We start from the raw sequence: 19,283 nt of genomic DNA on the forward strand, positions 1-19,283 counted from the left end.
GTTCATGGAAAAAAACTGTGATGAAAGGCAACATATGTCCCCAAATAGCGATATTTCCCCATAATCTTCTGATCTTCATCATAAAAAAGGAAACTTTGTTTTGGAGGCTAATACTATTTGGAAAATCCTCTTTACCTTCAGCAAGTTTTTGAAATCATTGCAAACTTCGTTATCAACCACCTTTTTCAACAGGTATCGTAGAACAAATATATTTTCCAAGATGTGCCATCAATTTAAACACAATTATATAGGATGTCCAGTACCTTATAGAATAACACTATTGTGGTGATACTTTCTAAGATATTTGGTTGTTACCAACACATGCCTAAAAGTCATATGCATGCCTTTATCACTCTACTGTATCAGAAATTATAGAAATGTCTCCTCCTCGGTTCTCAAATTCAAACTGAGATATGTGGGATAGAATGTCGGGTAGAAACTGATTTCCTATTTATATCCTTACCAAATCCCTAATTTGCCCTTATAATTCAGCTTTATAACTTGTAAGCATTGCAATAATTAACATATCATTCCGTGTGAGGCAACATGGGACTTAAAAAATGAGAACTTGCTTATTCATGTTTAATTGATGTGGATAAAAAATGCAGCGGTTTCTTCCACTCTCTCTCTCTCTCTTTATCGCTTTCCTTCCCAGATACAACATTTCCATATCCTCCACTAAACCTCACTGGAGAGGTCAGGTTCAACTCCGACGGGGCTGGAATCAATTGCAGCGAGACATATCTCCACATCTGCGCTTTACCACTACTGAGAGAATACACTAACGACAAGCTCAACGCAACAAGGATGTGAACAAGGAAGTGGTTGAAAACAAAAGAGGCTATTTTCTTCCAAGGATGACGAACAATGGACACATTGACTTCAGATTTAATTTAGTATTAATTTATGCGGTTCTCTAGATGATTAAAATATATTTTTTTAAACTCTGCATATGAAATATTTGCCTTTCAAACTTTCAGTTAATCTTATTCTTGGTCCCCCCCACTAAAGAATGAAAAAAACAAAAGTGGCAGGGATGTGACCATTTCCTGGCCATCTCCAGTGCATTTCATTGGCGACTTGACCGGCCCTGGATTTAAGTTGTAACAATGAGATAGTATTTCACTCTGATAGTGCAGCCGAGGGATTATAGGATCAGGGGGTTATCAAAGGCTTACTCGCTATGATTTCTTGTGACCTGGCATGGATGGCTGCCACCGCTTTGTTGCCAGTGCTGGAGCCTTTGCCGCTCGGTGTGCATCGCTGCTGACGTGGTGGCCAACACAAACACTGGGTTGAAAATAATTCACAACGATGTAGGGCTGGGCGTTTAATCGTCGGCTGTCATTCCGTTTATCGATTGCACCCCTCCCCTCATAACACGTCCGCTCCCCTCGAAAATATAATAAAGCCGCGCATCGCGGCCGGACATCTGAAGGAGCTTACCCAGCGAAGGCATTTGCAGATTGAAGTGAGATTTACTTCTCATGATTAAAAACTAGTGTTTTTTTATTGTGAATTCAATAAATCTTAATCCGTTAATCGGGGTCTACGCCACTGTTTTTTCTGGCGGGAACCGTGATTAAACTGGTTGTTTGTCGATGTTTTTGGCAACTCTGGATGGGTCTGGTTGTAGCATTGGTCACCAAGCCAAACATTCTAACACAGCATGACGTCAGTTCCTGTTATTTGAGTCCAGCGTGTTGAAAAGCTCCGGAGAAGTAAAGTATCTGAGAGGGATTATATTTTTCTACACTTGTTGAGTTTTTCTATATTGTTATTATTATTTTTATTTATATTAGATATTATGTAAGAGTAAACTGTTATTTTCTGAACTTGTTGAAAGGAGTTGTTATATAACTATTATTTTTATGTAATTTTGTTTTGCTGTTAGAGTGCACTATCATGTTTTCTACACTTTTTATGCTATATTTGTTTTGTTATATTGTCTTTTTGGTTGTTTTTTCTTTTGTTGAGTAAAAATGGTAGTCTAATTCTACTTTCGAAGGTTTCATTGCACATGCTTCTAAAGCTGGTGTTTAAAAAAAAAAAAAAAAAATTGAGAATAAGCAATATCAAACGATATTACTAAAAAATATCGTGATATAATTCTTTGGAATATCGCCTCGGCTTTGATGCATCAACTGCAATTGTAATATTAGTGACTACGGGTCAACAGGAGGGGGCTCATTTTCTGCCTGTGAGTAAATATTTTGCGGCCCTCCATTTGATATTAGAGTTTTACAAGTAGGGCCTCGATCTTTGTAAAACATCAGAAGGAATAATATGTTATCACATCAAACAAAACAAATCATAAAACCAGAGAATTTGGTAAAAAGTACAGAATTGAGTTACATCAATACATCAGACTTGGTCTCCTAGCCATTTTGTTACATCAATACAAACAGCTAGAAGACCTCCCGGCCTGAGTCCAAGTTTCAACAACAATGCTCCTCTGGTGGCCCCCCCGGCCAGTAGACCCCAGGTCTACAGTCCATGCACAGTATCTGCCGTGAGATGTGTTTGGAGAAATAAACCCTGGGAACTAAAACAAACGCATCATTAATCATTATCTGATGAACCAAGTCGTCCAATTACCAGGTTATGACAAACGCCAGTCCTGATTCACTCGTGTAAACTCCCCGCCAGAGAGTGAAACAAAAACAAGCCGGTTGTTGCTTAAACTGAGACCTAAAAGGGAGGGTCAGGTATGTTAGTGAATAATCATTGATAAATGAGGCCCCGGGCTTCTAATCAGCTATTTGGGGTCCATCAGCCCCTCTGGCGTATGACCCAGAAGGAAGCTGCCAGGGAGAACTCTGACTCCAGCCAGCCAATTAGAGCGTAGAGAACATGGAGCATGCTGGGGCTAACAAGCTCCCTTTCTGTGACCCTCCATCCTCACCTCTGCAGGACCCCACAATGGGAAACATGAGGGGACGGGTCCCTCTAAATTCCACCAGAATATAAATCTAGCTGCTATCGTATACATCCCATTGGACTAAAACTCTTCAGAGTTCATGCGAGGTCTGGAATGATGTCTTCCTTTATATCATGAATATATCTTTTTTTTTTTTATTTAGCTTGGAAATTTTGATACCAGTCTCGGTCAAGGAAACTATATGATATGATCAAAGTGCATCATCATCATCCAGCCTAGGAAGCGTCAAAATGTCTGTGACAAAACTTTTGTTGAATACTTGAGATTAAGCAAACAAAAAGAAGAAATAAACTCAAGACGTCAAAGGAAACAAGCTGGAAAATAATTAAAACTAAAAAGAAAATCAATCAATCAATGCATTTATTTAATTGCAAAATAAGTTGATGTTGTTTTGTTTACTTCCAAAATGTATGATTTTTAAATAGAAAAAGACAAATCTTCAGTATTTGTCAGCAAAGCATGTGATGCCAATATAACGAATTCAATGTTCTATAAATGCTTTAATTTGCTGCATAAATTACAAGTTTTACAAGTACATTTGTTCTAAAGTAAAAGAAACAGTTGATTCCTTGAGCCGTCATTGGCCATTTCATCTAAATCCATCCATCGCCTGTAAAACTTTGGGGGGAGCCAGTAATAATCTACGTCCAACAGCCCCCCGTTTTCTTGGGGCAGAATCGGTCTTGTCATTTAAACCGTCCAAACAGGGAACATGTGTGTGTTCAGTGCTGGCAATCAGACAGCATTGTGGAGCGGGCGGCTGAGTTCATCAGGAAAAAATTAGCCCGCCACTCTGCAGGCTTCGTTCCCATTGGCCAGTCAGGCGGCCCACTCAGTTTGAGGGCACCCCAGACATTCCTGTGGATAATCTTTTCCATTCCTCTGCTCAGCTCGATGAGGACAGACCAAATCAGAGCACAAGGCCTGCATTGTGAGGTCCCTTCAAAATGCTCTGTTTCCAATGTCGCCTTTCTTTTACGTTTTCCCTCTTTCTCACTTCATCGAGACATTTCTTAAAAAAAAAAAAAACTTTTTTTTTTCCCCCCCATCCTGACTCTCATGTAAGAAAATAAAGACTAAATGATTGGCCTTATGAAAGGGTTCTGTGGAAAAAGTGAGGTCCAGTGTAGCGCTCTTCTCGCCGCTTCTTTCCAGTAAGCGTTTGTTTTGAAATGCCAAAACAATGTGAAACCACTGAAACCAGAGCCGGCCACATCAGTACACTAGCCTGGAGTTCAGCTGAACGTCGATGAATGCTTCTCTGCAGGCCTGGCTTAAAACCCTTCCCAAAAAGCCCTGCTGGGTCACCACAAGCTTTCTTTTACAACAACTTATTATTGTGGTCGCATCCATGGAGCAGGAACATGAAGACTGAGACACTTTTCCTGAACCTTGGTCAGTGGTAAATATAGAGTAACACGTCCGTAAACTAGACCCAATATAATGATGGAGTCTTTAAACTTTGTGACATGCTTCACCTTCCGCTGCCGGGACTTTATTGTGGCAGTTAAATGTGGATATGAATCAAAAGCGCATACAAATATAGAACATTTTAAGAAGAGAAAATAGCATTTATCAATGTTGCATTGTGTGTCTATTGCGTTTCATCTCACAAATGTGAAAATGTGTCACTTTGTATTTAAACGTTACAAAACTTACACTTAGAAGATGCATCTTTTAGATGACTTTTGAAGTCATTCTTGATAAAAAATCATGCTGTATTAGTAATAAGACAATTGCATGTCCAGAAAGTCCAACACATTATTACTCCCATCATTCAAAATTCTTATTCTTTAAAACTTTAAAACTGTTCGTAATGGGCCGAAAAACAAAAGAAGATATAATTGTGTAAACACTACAAACTTCTTTTATGATTCAAGTTTTGTAGTTTGTGTTCTCATGATATCAACAACCTCTCAATTTTTCTATATTAATATTTTTAGATCTATTTTGGTCCGTTTCCTGCTCTCCTTATGTGGAAAACTTGGAAGGCGTTTCCCTGGCCAACATTTTTTTTTAAATAATCAAATAAATACCTGTTTTATTTATCTTCATAATGACCAATACTCGTTTGACTGAAAATGTAATACAACATTTCTGATATGAGTAATAGGAACTCGTTATTAATGTATATTTTGATTTACTTTTTACCACGGTATATGTATCGTCATTAACCTATAAAGTTTAATTTTTTTTTAATTCTCTTATATCCCCCAATTGAACCTTCTATATATTAAGATAAACAATAAAAACAACCCTAGAATTTCTTATTTTAAATTAAGGACACTGTCTCAATTATTAATAACAAATGCTATTTAAGGAAGACATACTTGTGTGGTGCAATATAATTGCTAAAAAAAAAAGGAGTGGATAACGCTCCACTAACAACTGCCTTTAAAAGAAGAGATGCATTTTATTAAAAAAAGGAACATCATTCGATGTAAAACTTCTCTTGCTATTCTCTGTGATCAGTTTTGATTTGATTATCCAGTTAATAGGTAATCACAGTAATGTAACACACAACTGTTCTAACAAATAAACAGGCTTCAAGGCTTCATTACAACAGCACTCCAGACACTCTTGAGCAATCACTTTAAAATCTGCATTTTGCCACACCAGTCATGCTCCGCTCACATGACAACTGTAGAACGAGACAAATCACTGACACTGCAGAGACGGGGGGAAAAAAGGAAGTGAGGAGCCTTTGAGCCATTCGGTGATATATCAGTTTAAAGCATTTCTTTTGCACTTCGCCGTCCCTTTCATTATCTACAAAGAAGACACGTGCGCTCAGAAACTCCACCAGTGTCGGTGCCTGAGCTGGTCGAGGGGACGGCCGAGGTGTATTGAAGAGGGGCCCCTCCCTGAGTTAACTCGTCTTATGAGTGGAGCTCCTCATGCAAAAACACCATTAATCATAAAGCACTTGACGCAGCCTTGTCTCCAAATAGGCCCCAAACCACACCTCTTACCTGAGGCAGTGGTGACTGTATGTGTTTTTTGTGTGAAGCGTGTCCTGTTCTCAGTTCCTTATTTGAAAGAGTTGGATGATTCATTTGATTTAAAGTGGTTTTCCAGATTCAACAGGTTGGTCCCTTCAAGTCAATTTCACATTTTCCAAACCCAACTCTTTCTCCCAAACAAAAACGTTTTTTCTTAATGTTTAACTTCTTCAAAAATGACAAAATAATTTGCCTTTTAATTATCTTTTTTTAATTCCCCAAACACCCCAAAGCTTAAATGCTAACTCCACTAATCTGTAACTACCTTTAGGACTAGGACAAAAAGTTTCATATTCACGGTGATTCAAAGAAAAACCAATATATTTACTGTTTTTAGATGAATTTCCCCACAGTTATGATATCCGTGAATGTATGAATAGCTACTAAAACAGCAAGAAAAACATGTTTTTTAGAGATATAAACCATTTTAAATCCATCTTATTTTATTCGGCTACGGCTGGATTAAAGAGGATTTACCCAAAAGAAAAAAAGATGTGGAAGTTGGACTATACGATCCAAACAGGATGATTGTTGTACGAGATGAAGCTCAAAGTGGTGAATGAGAGCACCGATGTTACCTGAGGATATGCGACGCTGGTGGAGAGGACACATGCCGCTAAAACAGGAACACACTTCCCCCGAGCGGCCTCGCTGCATGGGAGGGGCCAAAGAGCACTGGGGCTTCAGGAACCCTGAAATGACAAAATTTCAAGACCATTAAAAGGATGAAAGAAAAAGGCTTTTAGCATGACCGCGAGCAGAATTTGAACACACACAGTGTGTTGCTGTGTTTTTTCTCTCCCTCTAGGGGACAAAGTTGTGCCACCAACTGATCTAGCAACCTCTCACATTTACTGCTCTGCAGCACGCTGGCCTTTACTCTAACCCCTCAACGGTTCCCCCTTTTATATCATGGCCTGGACGGGAACACTGCCTGTGAATGAAAGTTGGGGCTAAAGGCCTCTGGGATGACGAAAAGGCGACCAGGCGAGGTTGGCAGCTCCGTAGGCAAATGTCAGATCAGGCTGTGGGGCTTTTAGAGGGTTGATCAGGTCACAGAGGTCAAATTTAACAGGAAATGCATTGCCGGAAACAATAATGAAACCCAGGTGGGAAGACTCATCCTTTATTTATTTTTTTCTGAGGGGAAATTAAATAATGAATTAACAAGCATAAAACAAAATAAAATGTGGATATTTTTCGAAACATTTTTTACCATCTAAATTAAAATTTAATTGATAATATACCATTACAAAACAATCAAACTCAACTCATAAAGTAACATCAACATATTCCCTTTTTAAAGTTCACAATCCTTCATTGATTTAGTGAGGACTGTGTAGGTAAGAAAATATACTACGACACCGATATGCAATGGAAGACCTTGCATTTTTTCCACAGAGAAAAATATTTTTCGTACATACTACCACACTGTCCAGGGCAATACATGCGTTTTCAGTTGTAATTTTTAAATGTATCTGTGCTCTATTGTACTGTATCAAAGAAATATGTTTTTATTCAAAGTAAAAAAAAAAACTATTAAGATCGATACATAACCAGTCGGCAAATAATGCATACAAATATTTGGAGTGAATAACTCATGCGGGTATATTGACATCTGCAAGTCTCTGCAAATACAACATACAAAAATTCGTTCTCCATGAGGACCTTTCATATTCCAACAACTTCAGGACCAGTAGGGTCAGGAGCCTCCATCACTCTTATGACAGCCCGATAAGACCCTTTATTTCCACTATGAAAAACATGTCACTCCAGATGAGCTCAGGAAATGACATTTAAAACAGGCAATGGAATATTGAATTAGTTCCCCATGAAGGACCATCTAAAATTGAAAGGCTTTCTGCTCATGTTGGTGCATCAGTGTTATGTGTATTTAAATATCCAGCTACAGTACAATAATACACTGACTTAACAATATAAAAATCTTTTTTGGCATGAAAATCATTTTTATATTGTTTGCGAGCCTGTAGTCATGAACATGGAACGGTTCTGTGAATGCGAAGAGGTGGAAGGGCAAATAATGACACATGGTCCAAGCTCTGAGCCACGTCAGTAAACATTAAGACATTAACATAAAAGGCCAGGCTACCAGTCAAGTTGGACCTTTCCAAAAATCAAAGGTAAATTATTCTGACAGTAGCTCCCTTCTCTTCTCAAAGCACGTGCACCAAGTCATCAAATACAATTAGCTTCGGTTGGTACGAGTGTGTCGATTAAAGTGTAATTCTGTGCAACAAAACCAACACTGTGTCTGCCAGGCTAGCGAAGGCATGCATTTGCAAATTCAACTGCAATGACGAGTGCAACCTACAATTACGCTGTGTATTCACGTCAACCTGTATAAGCAGGTTCTGGCCCGCACACATATGTGGTATGGTTGGTATGTGTCAAACCATAACATCTTCTCTATTAAACAACAGCGTGACATGTGGGATGGTTACAAAATGATTGATTATCAAGATTTCCCATCCTTAAAAAAAAAAAAAAAAGACTGATTCAAATTGATTCAAGTCTGACAAGCACTCGTTCAGCAAACATCCAGATTGTATAAGCCCTAAAGACAATGCTGTTTTTTTTCCCACTTTTACTATGGGCAGCTAATGATATCACGTCTTCGTTTAAAGAGCAGGTGTTAATGAAGGCAAGCCTTTGGAGTATTCTTCAAATGAAAGCAGGGCCATGTTGGCGTAGTAAAATCACAGCGTAGTGACAAGGCTATAATGAAACAAAGATGTGTTCATTTGGCAGTGCAAAAAAGTTAGAAAAAGACTTGCCACTAATGTGCTTTAATAGCAGATGGCAGCTATTTATCACAGATTGATCAGTGAGATCTTTTCCACATTGAATAACCTGCAGGAGAAAAAAAAAAGTGAATGAATCGAAGACTTTAACGAGAGCTCGAGGTATTGCGGGCCGAGTTCTCTTAAAGCATAACGATTGCTCTTCTCCTGTGTTGCCAGGGTGATCAAACCCAAGGTCAAAGTTCATTGGGCTTTTAATGCATCTCCCAGATGCAATAAAAAAAAAAAGTCTTTCCCACATGGGACTGCAAAAGGGATAAGGTCCTTGCAGAGCTGAGGAGGATAGAAGAGCAGAGAAGCCATCAATCGCCAGAGTTACCACTATGAACGTCATTCACCTTGAACGCTGTTCTGCAACGTGGCCTGAAAGCACCTGATAAACAGAAAATCTGGAAACGTCTATTTTCTGTCCTCTGGAACAACCCTCAAGTGCAACCTTCCACTAATTCATGGTCAGAACAAATGGAACAAATAACAAAAGAAAAAAGAACATTCTCCCAGCATGACATCATCCTTCTTTCAGGAATGATATAATAAATAAGTGGATTATTTCACCTCCTTTTGATACTTGGATTGTTGCAGTGTCCTCAGTATACACATTCATATGCCGCTCCCTCTCATTATAGGAGCTATTCACGTTTGCTGAATCGTCTAAATTTACTCCAAGAGAGCTGTTAATAAGGAGCCGTCCATCAATGGTCAACATAAGCTACTGTCATGTAGGTGCAAAATCCTCTTATCTGTGTTATCATACGAGCATATCCGTTCCATCAGCAGTATTCCATTTGAACTCACAACATGAAAGATGCCCCTGAGTGCTTATTTATTCCCACCCAAGCTAGATAATGTCCATCACAACAACAAAAACCTTTTTGACTTGAGGCGTAATGGTTATTGTATGAAATATATCTGATAACACTCTATTGACACACATTGTTTTTCTTCACTAGTAAAAGGAACTTAAATGGATGCAACTGCCACTGTAGAGATAGTATCATATCAATTTAAATTAAGAAAAGATCCTCTTTTACAAAAGAAAACAGGTTTATACGTTCACAGAAACAATTGGAACACCCAGCTTCTAGCAACTGCATTTATTTTGACTACTTAAGATAGACCACTCATTTACAAAGAAAATAAACTACTCATCTGACAGATACTTCTGTATGATGTGTCAAAAAGGCGTCTCGGAATATTGCGTGGTGGAACAGTAAATTTAATTTTTATCAACTTCTAAAGTTTTTTAACAATCCAATTCAACATATATGTTACTTTGTGGTCAATATAAAGTCATTTAATACAAAATAATTATGGATTTTTTGAACAGTGTCAGGGACGAAGTAAGTCATTTCAATTCAAATAGGGTCAAGCTAAAAACATTCTTAACTAGTAGTTAAAAATAGACACATATTCTAAGAAGTTTATCCTGGAAAGCGTCAAACATCTTAATCCAATAAAAAAGTTTAAGGGGATGGAATGTTGGATCAAGATTATGTGCAGCTTTATTTCTCAAGTTTTATTTTAGTATTCTATTTCATTACGTCATTTTATACTCTGTGGACAAAAATGACTGAATTATGAATGCTGTTATGAACACAAGATATTTTATTCCAGTAAAAATGTACTAGATTTTTGCACGATATCTTTTGTCTAAAGTCTAAGGTTGAGCCACAACAAAACAAAAATAAAAGAACGTCCTTCACAAAAAAATAACTAAAGAGTCAAAGTGGGGGTTGTTGCTGCGAGTCACAAAAGCAACTACTGTTGAGGTCTGGAATGGCAGTAAAACATTTTACTGGACAGTTTTACTGAATGACTTATTAAGCAACTTTTTGTGAGACCTATAGTGAGGAGAAAGAAAGGGCACCTTTTTAAAGGCGAAACCAGTCAAACAAAAATATACACATATGCCTCCTGACTTTGTCTGAACTTTAGTCCGTCCAACACAGAGCTCGGGATAATGAAAGCGGCAGTTGCCCCCATGTGGCAGGTAAAGCTGCAAAACATCTGTGCAACAGGTTCAACAGATTGGCATGAATAATTAGTTCGGAAAGTTTACTTAAGCAAAGAGAAAAAAAAACAAAAGAGGAATCTATTAAACATGCAATAACTCTATTAGAAAAACTTATTTTTAATTTTTTTCTGTCATCAAAAAGCCTCAGCAATTACGTGACAATCACATGTATGCATTTATCATTGTTGTAGCACGAGTCACCTTGTCTACTCCTTAATAAATGTACAGTATATTACATATTGAGTTATTGTAATCGGTTGAGGCGTTAATGAAAGCAGAAAGCCATCAGGCCATATGCTGGCGGTGAGCGAGTCGCAGTGAATCCTGCAGTGGAACATTCACTTACGTCCCATTAACTGAATCACATAAAACAAGTTTTATCTTTCCCTCTGTGGTGGTGATATTTCACAGCAAATAAAGGACCACTGGGCGTCGCGTGCCAAGGAGCGCTCCGGTGGGCAGATCATTTGTCATGTGGGCGGCTACCGAAAAATGATGAAGGGATAGTCGATTCTTAATGCCTTTTTTTTGTATCTAGCGAGTGGTTAAGTGTTTGGGAAAGGGGTGTGTGTGTTCTGGAAGCTTCTTTCTATTACACTGATTTGATTACAGTTGTTTGGCTTGCTCGACGCTGTTGCTGCCGGCCTGCAAGGGAGACCCTTGTTTCCCAATTTAACCTCATTTACCATTTACTTTTGCCTTCTCTTCTTATCTCTTGACCTCCAAACTCTCTACGGAAAACATGTGCCGTTGACTGAATAAGAAAAACACTGCACAAGTAATCAGAGAAGGAAATTAGAGAGGCATATTTTGTTTGAGGATATAATCAGATTAAAATTTCAAATTGTACCGTCATGGTGTCACATGTCGGGAGAATCTGATGCAAGCCGATGGGTTGAAACTGCACAACTATTAGACCAGAGATGGTGACGGGAAACGTGTTCCCAAAATTGTCAACGACAGAAAAATACAACACAACTTATAATCACCACAGAATCGTGTGTTAGGTTTTTTCAAGTGATCGCATTATGTACTGCATTGAACATGGTATGCAGCAATTAGAAGCCATACAAATAAATAAATTATACATTTTTAAATAATATATTTTAAGAACAAACAAAACAACTGTTACCACCATCGTCATCATCGTAATTTCCACTCATGATCATGGTCATTATAATCACAATTTGACATTAAATTTACCAAGTTATGATGACGATTTTTGTTTGTTAACAAATGGGTGTTAGGAGGACTTTTATGAAATAATTTGAAAAGTACTTTGTGAAGTCTCCATTATTCAACACCTCTCGCTAAATGAACTCCAAAAGCCAATGTTCCCACATCAACAGCGATGCAGAGTCCACCATTAACCTCTTCTTGCTGCCGCATACATTCAGAAATCACATACTGTTGAAGTACTAAACATGTTTGAACACAAAAGGACGATATCAGGGGGAAAAAAAAAAGAAGGAATTGTACAACCACCCACGTTCTGTACTTTGCTTTCGTCCTGAGAACAATATGTTCTATAACTGACCCAGATTCATAAATCAATGCAAATGCGCACATATATCGAGACTTAATTCACCAGCAACGATTCTTACTTATGCGAGATGAAGAAATTCTTCACTGGTATGTTGCACAAGATAATAACAAGAGGTAAACAAATAGTTATCCATTATTCAACAAAACATGTAATGGCCGTGTATGACTTTTTAAATAAACAGTAGTAATCAGACCCTAAATCACATTTCCCTGATAAAACGTTTGGTCTTAAATACAATACAATGATAACAAAATTGTCTGCATTGATGTGTCCAGTTGAAATATCTAGAGTTATGATAACGGAAAACAAAAAATGTAAAAAAGAGTGTCCATGACTGCGGCAAAATCTTTTCCTTTAATTATTTTTTATTTTTCTAAACTATTTTACTAATCTTGTCCAAGAAGGAAAATAAAATTAAGAATGATTAAAGCTGGAAAATTACTGGAAACAACATTTAGGATGAATATTTGAAGTTACCTCAACAGACATTTTAGTATTTTGTTTAAATATCAGACTTTTGTTTTTTATAATAAACTGCTAAAAAGAAGCATGTGAAATCAGAACAGTAAAAAAAAATATCTCGGAAAAAATAGTATTTTCATCAAAGTAATTAAAAATAAAACAACAAAACATTGAAGTCATTTATTTCAGATTTTTTTTAACGATTCAAAAAAATCTGATGACTTTCTAATTTTGTGCATCTTGCAGCTAAAATCGGGTATTTTTCACACACCAAAGGCAAATGAGTTAAATCAACATATTGCTTGGATCTGGTTGAACTACTCTAAAGCTTAATGACAAGCTTCGTCACAGTGAAATATGAAATGAATGACTAATGTGTAGATAACAGTGTATAGTGGGTTGACGTGTCATGGGATGCTGTGCTTTGACAAGTCAATCTACTCTTTCTTTATTTTCTCAAAAGGAAACTGCCCATCAAGCCAGGGCTCTGCAGGCTAAACTAGTCATGAGATCAGTCAATCCCCTACAGCCCAGCCTATGGAATACCAGTCAGTCATTCACATGCGGTCAGCCGGGTTCTCTCTCACTTCGGCAAGCAGTGGATTCACAGTGCCAAATTGACGCCTGCGTAAAAGGATCAGAACAGCTGCGACATTGTGGTTATTAGATGTTAATCTGTTGGAAATGTCACACTCCAAAGCACAGGGAACTGGATGTCAGCCTTCTTCAGCGCGTTGATGAAAACAAAAAAGCATGATGGGTTACATTCCGTTACAGCACATGGAAATAAATCACCAGCTTATCACAATTTTAAACTAAAGTTAAAATGCACGAGGCTCACGTTTTTAGTCAGTCGAAATGTTGTTGAGGTTCAAACTAACATATGGTTTGTGTCACTGATCATTTTGACCTGCAGGCTTTGAGTGTCATATACACCAGCAGTCTGCGATTAATTGCGATCTGGACACCAAATGGAAAACCAAATAAACTGTCCCATGAGGATTTGACTACGTGGGAAGCATCGAATAAATGACATGTTGCGAGTTAATATCTAAGAAATGTGAAAAAGTTGAATAATTCAAAATGAAAATCTGCTACCCATTTATTTTAATATAAATATTACAGTATATTAATTGTTATTTCCTGTTGTGTTTTTAACACTTTACACTAGATAAAATGTACAATTACTATATATATATATATATATATATATATATATACTGTATATACACAGGGACAGGCGCCTTGTCTGATTTCCTTCGTTCCAACTACTTTTTTCTAAGAACAAATTTCTGGGAGTCAAGTCAAAAGGTGACATATCTTGAGGCCAAATGACATCTAGCCTTCTTCGAAATGTCACTGATGACATCACTGCAAGTCTACCTGCTGAGGCCAAAATACTCCATAAGGCAAAGAAGAAATTATATAGTGGCTTAAAAGACAAATTTGATTTGCCCACAGGGTAGGAAAAAAAAATAAAAATAAAAACCCACCAAAAGAGAAAACACAGCAATTCAATAGAGAGGAGAAAAGCAGTTAAATGACTGTAGGTTAATGAAAACCAGATAAAGGGATGAACATGACTAAGTCATTTTTTTTAATGCTGGTAAACTAATCTAGTGCTTTAGCAATCTGGAGCTTAGAAGTATTACAAAGCTTTTAGAGAAAATGTGGGACTTTACCAAAAGCCATGAGATCCTGCTTTCCAAGGATTGAAACAATTTTTTTTTTAAAAGGGTGGTTCTTAATCAGACGTGGGTGTTCAGGAATTGACTTTACATCTCTAATGTAACAAATATGTCAAACCTTATTCATCTATTGGAAAACTAATGGACCATTTGTTCAGGCAGCGTTGAGTTCAGGTCATTAGATTACCTAAAAATGAAAGACCCCTGTGTGGAGATTTAAAAGATACCATTCAGTTTGTTAAAAAAAAAAACATATTTCAGGCTTATAATGAATAGATTCCCCTATAGACATCTTTTTAACGCAAGCTTCTAGTTTTCCCTCGCACGTACCTCTATTTCTCACCCCCTTTTACTTCATCCTTCTGATCATTGCCCGGCTCCTGCCTGTGCATACTGTTGCTCCCAGGGGCCCCCCCTACATAAGTGAACCCATCACAAGGAGACTCTGGTAGATCTCTTTTGATCAGTGCTGTTGCAACATTAGCATGTACCTCAGCATTCTCCACAGCCTCCCTTGCACTCTTCAGTAAAGCTACCTGCCTGTCAGAGACACCATTCCATAAGGAACTGGCCTAGGTAAGACAGAAGGAGCTTGGCAGCCGTCTGAATCCTAATCACTAATGAACCGAGGCTTGCCGCGGTGCTGATGAGAGGAGGAAGAAACACCCTGTGATCTCACTGCGGAGACATACAAAAGTCTTAAGGTGCATTTGTAATATGCTAGAAGTCCCTGTAGCCAAAATCTGCAGGGTGATCGCTCAAAGTCAAACTGAAATTTACCATACACAAGTCCACACACTGACGGTTTTGTAGTGAGAGTACATTTTTTGAAGGATTAAAAAGGAAGATCGGAATTACTTTAAATTTTACATATCTTGTTCGTTTTGTCCATATGGGTAATAGTTTTGAAATGTCAGTTGTTTGTCTCAAATCAACTTAAAATTAAGTTTAAAGCCGAATATGGAGGTTACTATTTTTTTTAGCTAGGAAAGAAATGGTATTGTGTAAATGAGTCTGGCTTTTTGGATCTTTTTGGGGAGGATAAAATGTGTTATAGTACAATTATCCTGTGGAATCAAAATGAGGGGAAAAAACATATACACAATATAGATATGAAAAAAACAGCAAAAATATGAAACCAATAAGGTCTGAAATAAAATGTATTTATGCTAGAACTCCTAAGAAAAAAACTGTGAACCAAATGGTGTATGTATAAAGGTAAAAACTTTTATGCTCAACCAAAAGAAAACAAAGACCTTCTTTTTTAACATTTTCTTTAAAAAAAAAAGGGTTATGTTTTCCCCCCTCTGTTTTATGAGCGCTTGTATTTGGATCAGGACCGGGCAGGGTCTCTGCAGACGGATGCCCTCTCACGACTGGGCCACTTAATTAGCCTGGCCCTGCACAAAGGGGAGTTGGTCACATGGGTCCAATTTGGCCCACTATAAAGTCTGGAATGGCTCAACGTGCAATACTTTGGGAGTATTTACGTGGCTGCGCTAAAGGTGAGGTGACTTTGAAGATGCAAAAAAACAGGGCAAAGTCTGAGAAGGAGGGAGAAAATATAACCGAAATGAAAGGAGGGGACCCTTAAATTCCAGGGAATTTTTCCAGATGTTACACAAATATTCTGCTGAGGCAATCCAGATGTGCTCACTGTTTATTCCCTCCTACTTGCTGTTCGAAAAAAAAAAACGAACTTCTCTTTCTATCCTTCCTTCGGCTCTCCTTCCTTCCCCTCAGCAAACCTTCCCCTCCCACCTTCAAGGCAGTCCATATCACCGCTCGCTGATCGTGTCTTTCAAGTAAAAGGTTTAATAGCCCCCAGGGCACCTTAGCATTCACAAGGATCCTGCAATAAACATCCACTCTCATTCTCCAAAGCCCACATGTGTGTGAAAGTGTGTGTGAAGCGGAGAAAGTGTGAGCGGAAAGAGGAGAGGGGATTAGGTGCTCCGTTTTACCGCTTTCTGGATCAATTAACAAGTTCCGCGGTTACGGACTAATTGGATGATTAATATGACAAGTACAAGATAGCATAACAAACCTTCCATTACATTTTTTTTTTTTTTTTTTCAGTTTTCATGCATCTCCTTCCAACCGTTCTCTCATCTCAGCAGCAACGTAGAATTGATGTCATGTCTGCTGAGTTTGCTCCTCTCCCACAGAGCGTGACCCCGCAACAACCCCTGACCTCGCTGGTTCCAGACAGCGCACGCTGACTAGACTCTCAGCTGCTGCGCTTCGCACCCGTACTGGTACAACCCTGGTTCATAGCATGACTGTCAACAGCTCATCCTGTACATGGCACCGACAAGTCGTGTACAGGCTTGCGTGTACTACCCTCATGATTGTATGCACAATTGCACAAAAATAATGTATCCGACACTCTGCCTTTATGGGATCTTCAAATACTGATAAAGTCATACCGTACAAATCAAAAGGTCAGCCAATTCGCAGCCATAAACAAGTCATTTGGAAACATATGTATCCTTTTTTTATGTTTCCTCAACTGAACTTAAAAAGTCGAACGCATCCTTACAATGACACTTGAACTAGTCAGAGCCGTTTGTACATTCTACTGTCAACACATTGGTATGCGGCGCAATAAAGACAAAGACGAAAATTGTTCCTCAACGCCCCACTGTCTCTTTCCGACTGGGAAGACCAGGTTGTTCAACTATCTTGAGACAACAAGTACTTAAGTGGTGTGTGAAGATATGCAGGTATTGAGCAAAGGGTTGTTACAGTATCTAGTGAGTTCCAAAAAGAGGCGACTGAACTGAGTTGAGTTTTGGAAAGATGTTTCTTTTGCTAACAAATAACTGGTCTGAGACACATTTCCGACATGAAGAGCAAAATAAGCAACTTTAATAAGTTAAATTAATAACCATTTTGGATTATCATAGTGACAAAGAATTGGTGTTAAACAATATGGCCTTTTTTTTTCGTCAAATATTTACATCACCTGTATTTATTTTGTGTCGCCATACCCATTAAAATGAGGTCTGGAAAGTAACTTCCCCACATGGGCCAATAAAATGAACTCAAATAGATTGAATGTTGCGTTCCGAAGGAAAGGGGGCTGGGGTGAGAAAACATGTGACTGCGTTCAAATAGATGTCACTCTGTCACAAAGAACCAGAATTAGAAACATGTCAAAGCGTCTCATATTATCCTGCGAGCGCTCCTCAAGGTGTGACTGCCAAAAGGGCCATCGGTATATAAAGAAAGAACCCGTGAGTGTGATGCTGTTTAAGCCAAACAGAAAACCCCCCACCTTCCCTCCAGTTCCTCACACCCTTCCACCTTCCAACCATTGAGAACATTCCTAAAACCAGACGGCTATAGTGAGGTGTCTAAGTTGAGGTGACAAAGCCCTCCAGACTTCAACTCAGACCGTTTCTGTCCATGCAGCAGTATGTTGCGTTCAGGTGGGTGGGTGTTAGGAGTCTACGGTCTGGGCGGATATGAACATGCTAGACCTTCAGGCGTCAAGAGGCCGTTAATCAGTCTTTCCCGAAAAAAGGACACACAAAAAGTTTTAAAACAAAATGATATAAAAAATGATTATTCATCAATTAAAACTAACTTGTAATCTTATTTACTTAACCAAGCCAGAATAGTTTGGGGTTTATTTATCATCTCATTGGTGCAGCAGTGGAATGTCTGCAAAGACGGAGCATATTTGGGAGCATATTTGGGAGCTACCTTATTATTAAGTATTATTAGTCATCGCACCAAAATGTGCAACTGTTTAAAGTTTGGTCAACAGTTGACCCACTTCATACAACAGTATATATGTTATACTATATTCAAGTGATTGCAGAACTTTTTCATATACTAGACATAGACATATACTATCGGAATTGCACAAGAAAAAAGAAAATTAATTGACAATCGTTCACATAATGAATGAACTTTCTTAGTGTCATATGGTTGTGTTGACGAAGTAATAGTTTGTATCGGCCATTATTACTTGAGCTGATTTTGCCTAGCAAAATACCACTGTGCCTCTTAGAGTAATACCACGGTGCCTCGTAGAGTAATACCACGATGCCTCGTAGAGTAAAACCACGATGCCTCGTTGAGTAATTTATGGTGCCTCGTAGAGTAATACCATTGTGACTCTTAGAGTAATACCACGGTGCCTCGTAGAGTAATACCATTGTGACTTTTAGAGTAATACCACGGTGCCTCGTAGAGTAATACCATTGTGACTTTTAGAGTAATACCACGGTGCCTCATATTGTAATACCACAGTGCCTCGTAGAGTAATACCACAGTGCCTCGTAGAGTAATACCACGGTGCCTCGTAGAGTAATACCATTGTACCTTGTAGAGTAATACCACGGTGCCTCGTAGAGTAATACCATTGTGTCTTGTAGAGTAATACCACGGTGCCTCGTATAGTAATACCAGGGTGCCTCGTATAGTAATACCAGGGTGCCTCGTAGAGTAATACCACTGTGCCTCGTAGAGTAATACCACGGTGCCTCGTAGAGTAATACAACAGTATTTCCTTGTGGTGCATCTAAGTAGCTTTCCTACATTAAGACAGTTGTCAACACATTTGTGTACCACTTAATATTGTTTAGTAAGTATATATACATAAGGCCCACAGGATTATAAGGGGCACTGCTGATTTTTCTTTTTTTTAGAAGATTTAAGGATCATAATTATCTTTTAGAATGGAGAAATATATGAAGAAATATATATAATTTTAAGATTTGTTTCCACTTCCATAACACTCACACCAAAAAGTGTATTCATGTGTCCTGTGTCCAAAATATCTTGTTTACTTTTAT

At 38.3% G+C, this 19,283-nt stretch overlaps 1 protein-coding gene across 2 annotated transcripts in view; it reads right to left on the reverse strand.

Annotated features, from left to right (window-relative positions):
- rxraa (retinoid X receptor, alpha a) overlaps positions 1-19,283 on the reverse strand; it is a 91,315-nt gene that overhangs the window by 63,977 nt on the left and 8,055 nt on the right. For both annotated transcript variants that reach the window (XM_087791357.1, XM_087791358.1), the window contains exon 2: positions 6,522-6,635. In XM_087791357.1, the coding sequence (XP_087647483.1) occupies positions 6,522-6,635 (114 nt within the window). The remainder of the gene's footprint in view (positions 1-6,521; positions 6,636-19,283) is intronic.

The sequence above is a fragment of the Callionymus lyra genome, chromosome 5, assembly GCF_982586985.1.
Source record: "Callionymus lyra chromosome 5, fCalLyr1.hap1.1, whole genome shotgun sequence".
In the NCBI taxonomy this organism is placed as follows: Eukaryota; Metazoa; Chordata; class Actinopteri; order Syngnathiformes; family Callionymidae; genus Callionymus; species Callionymus lyra.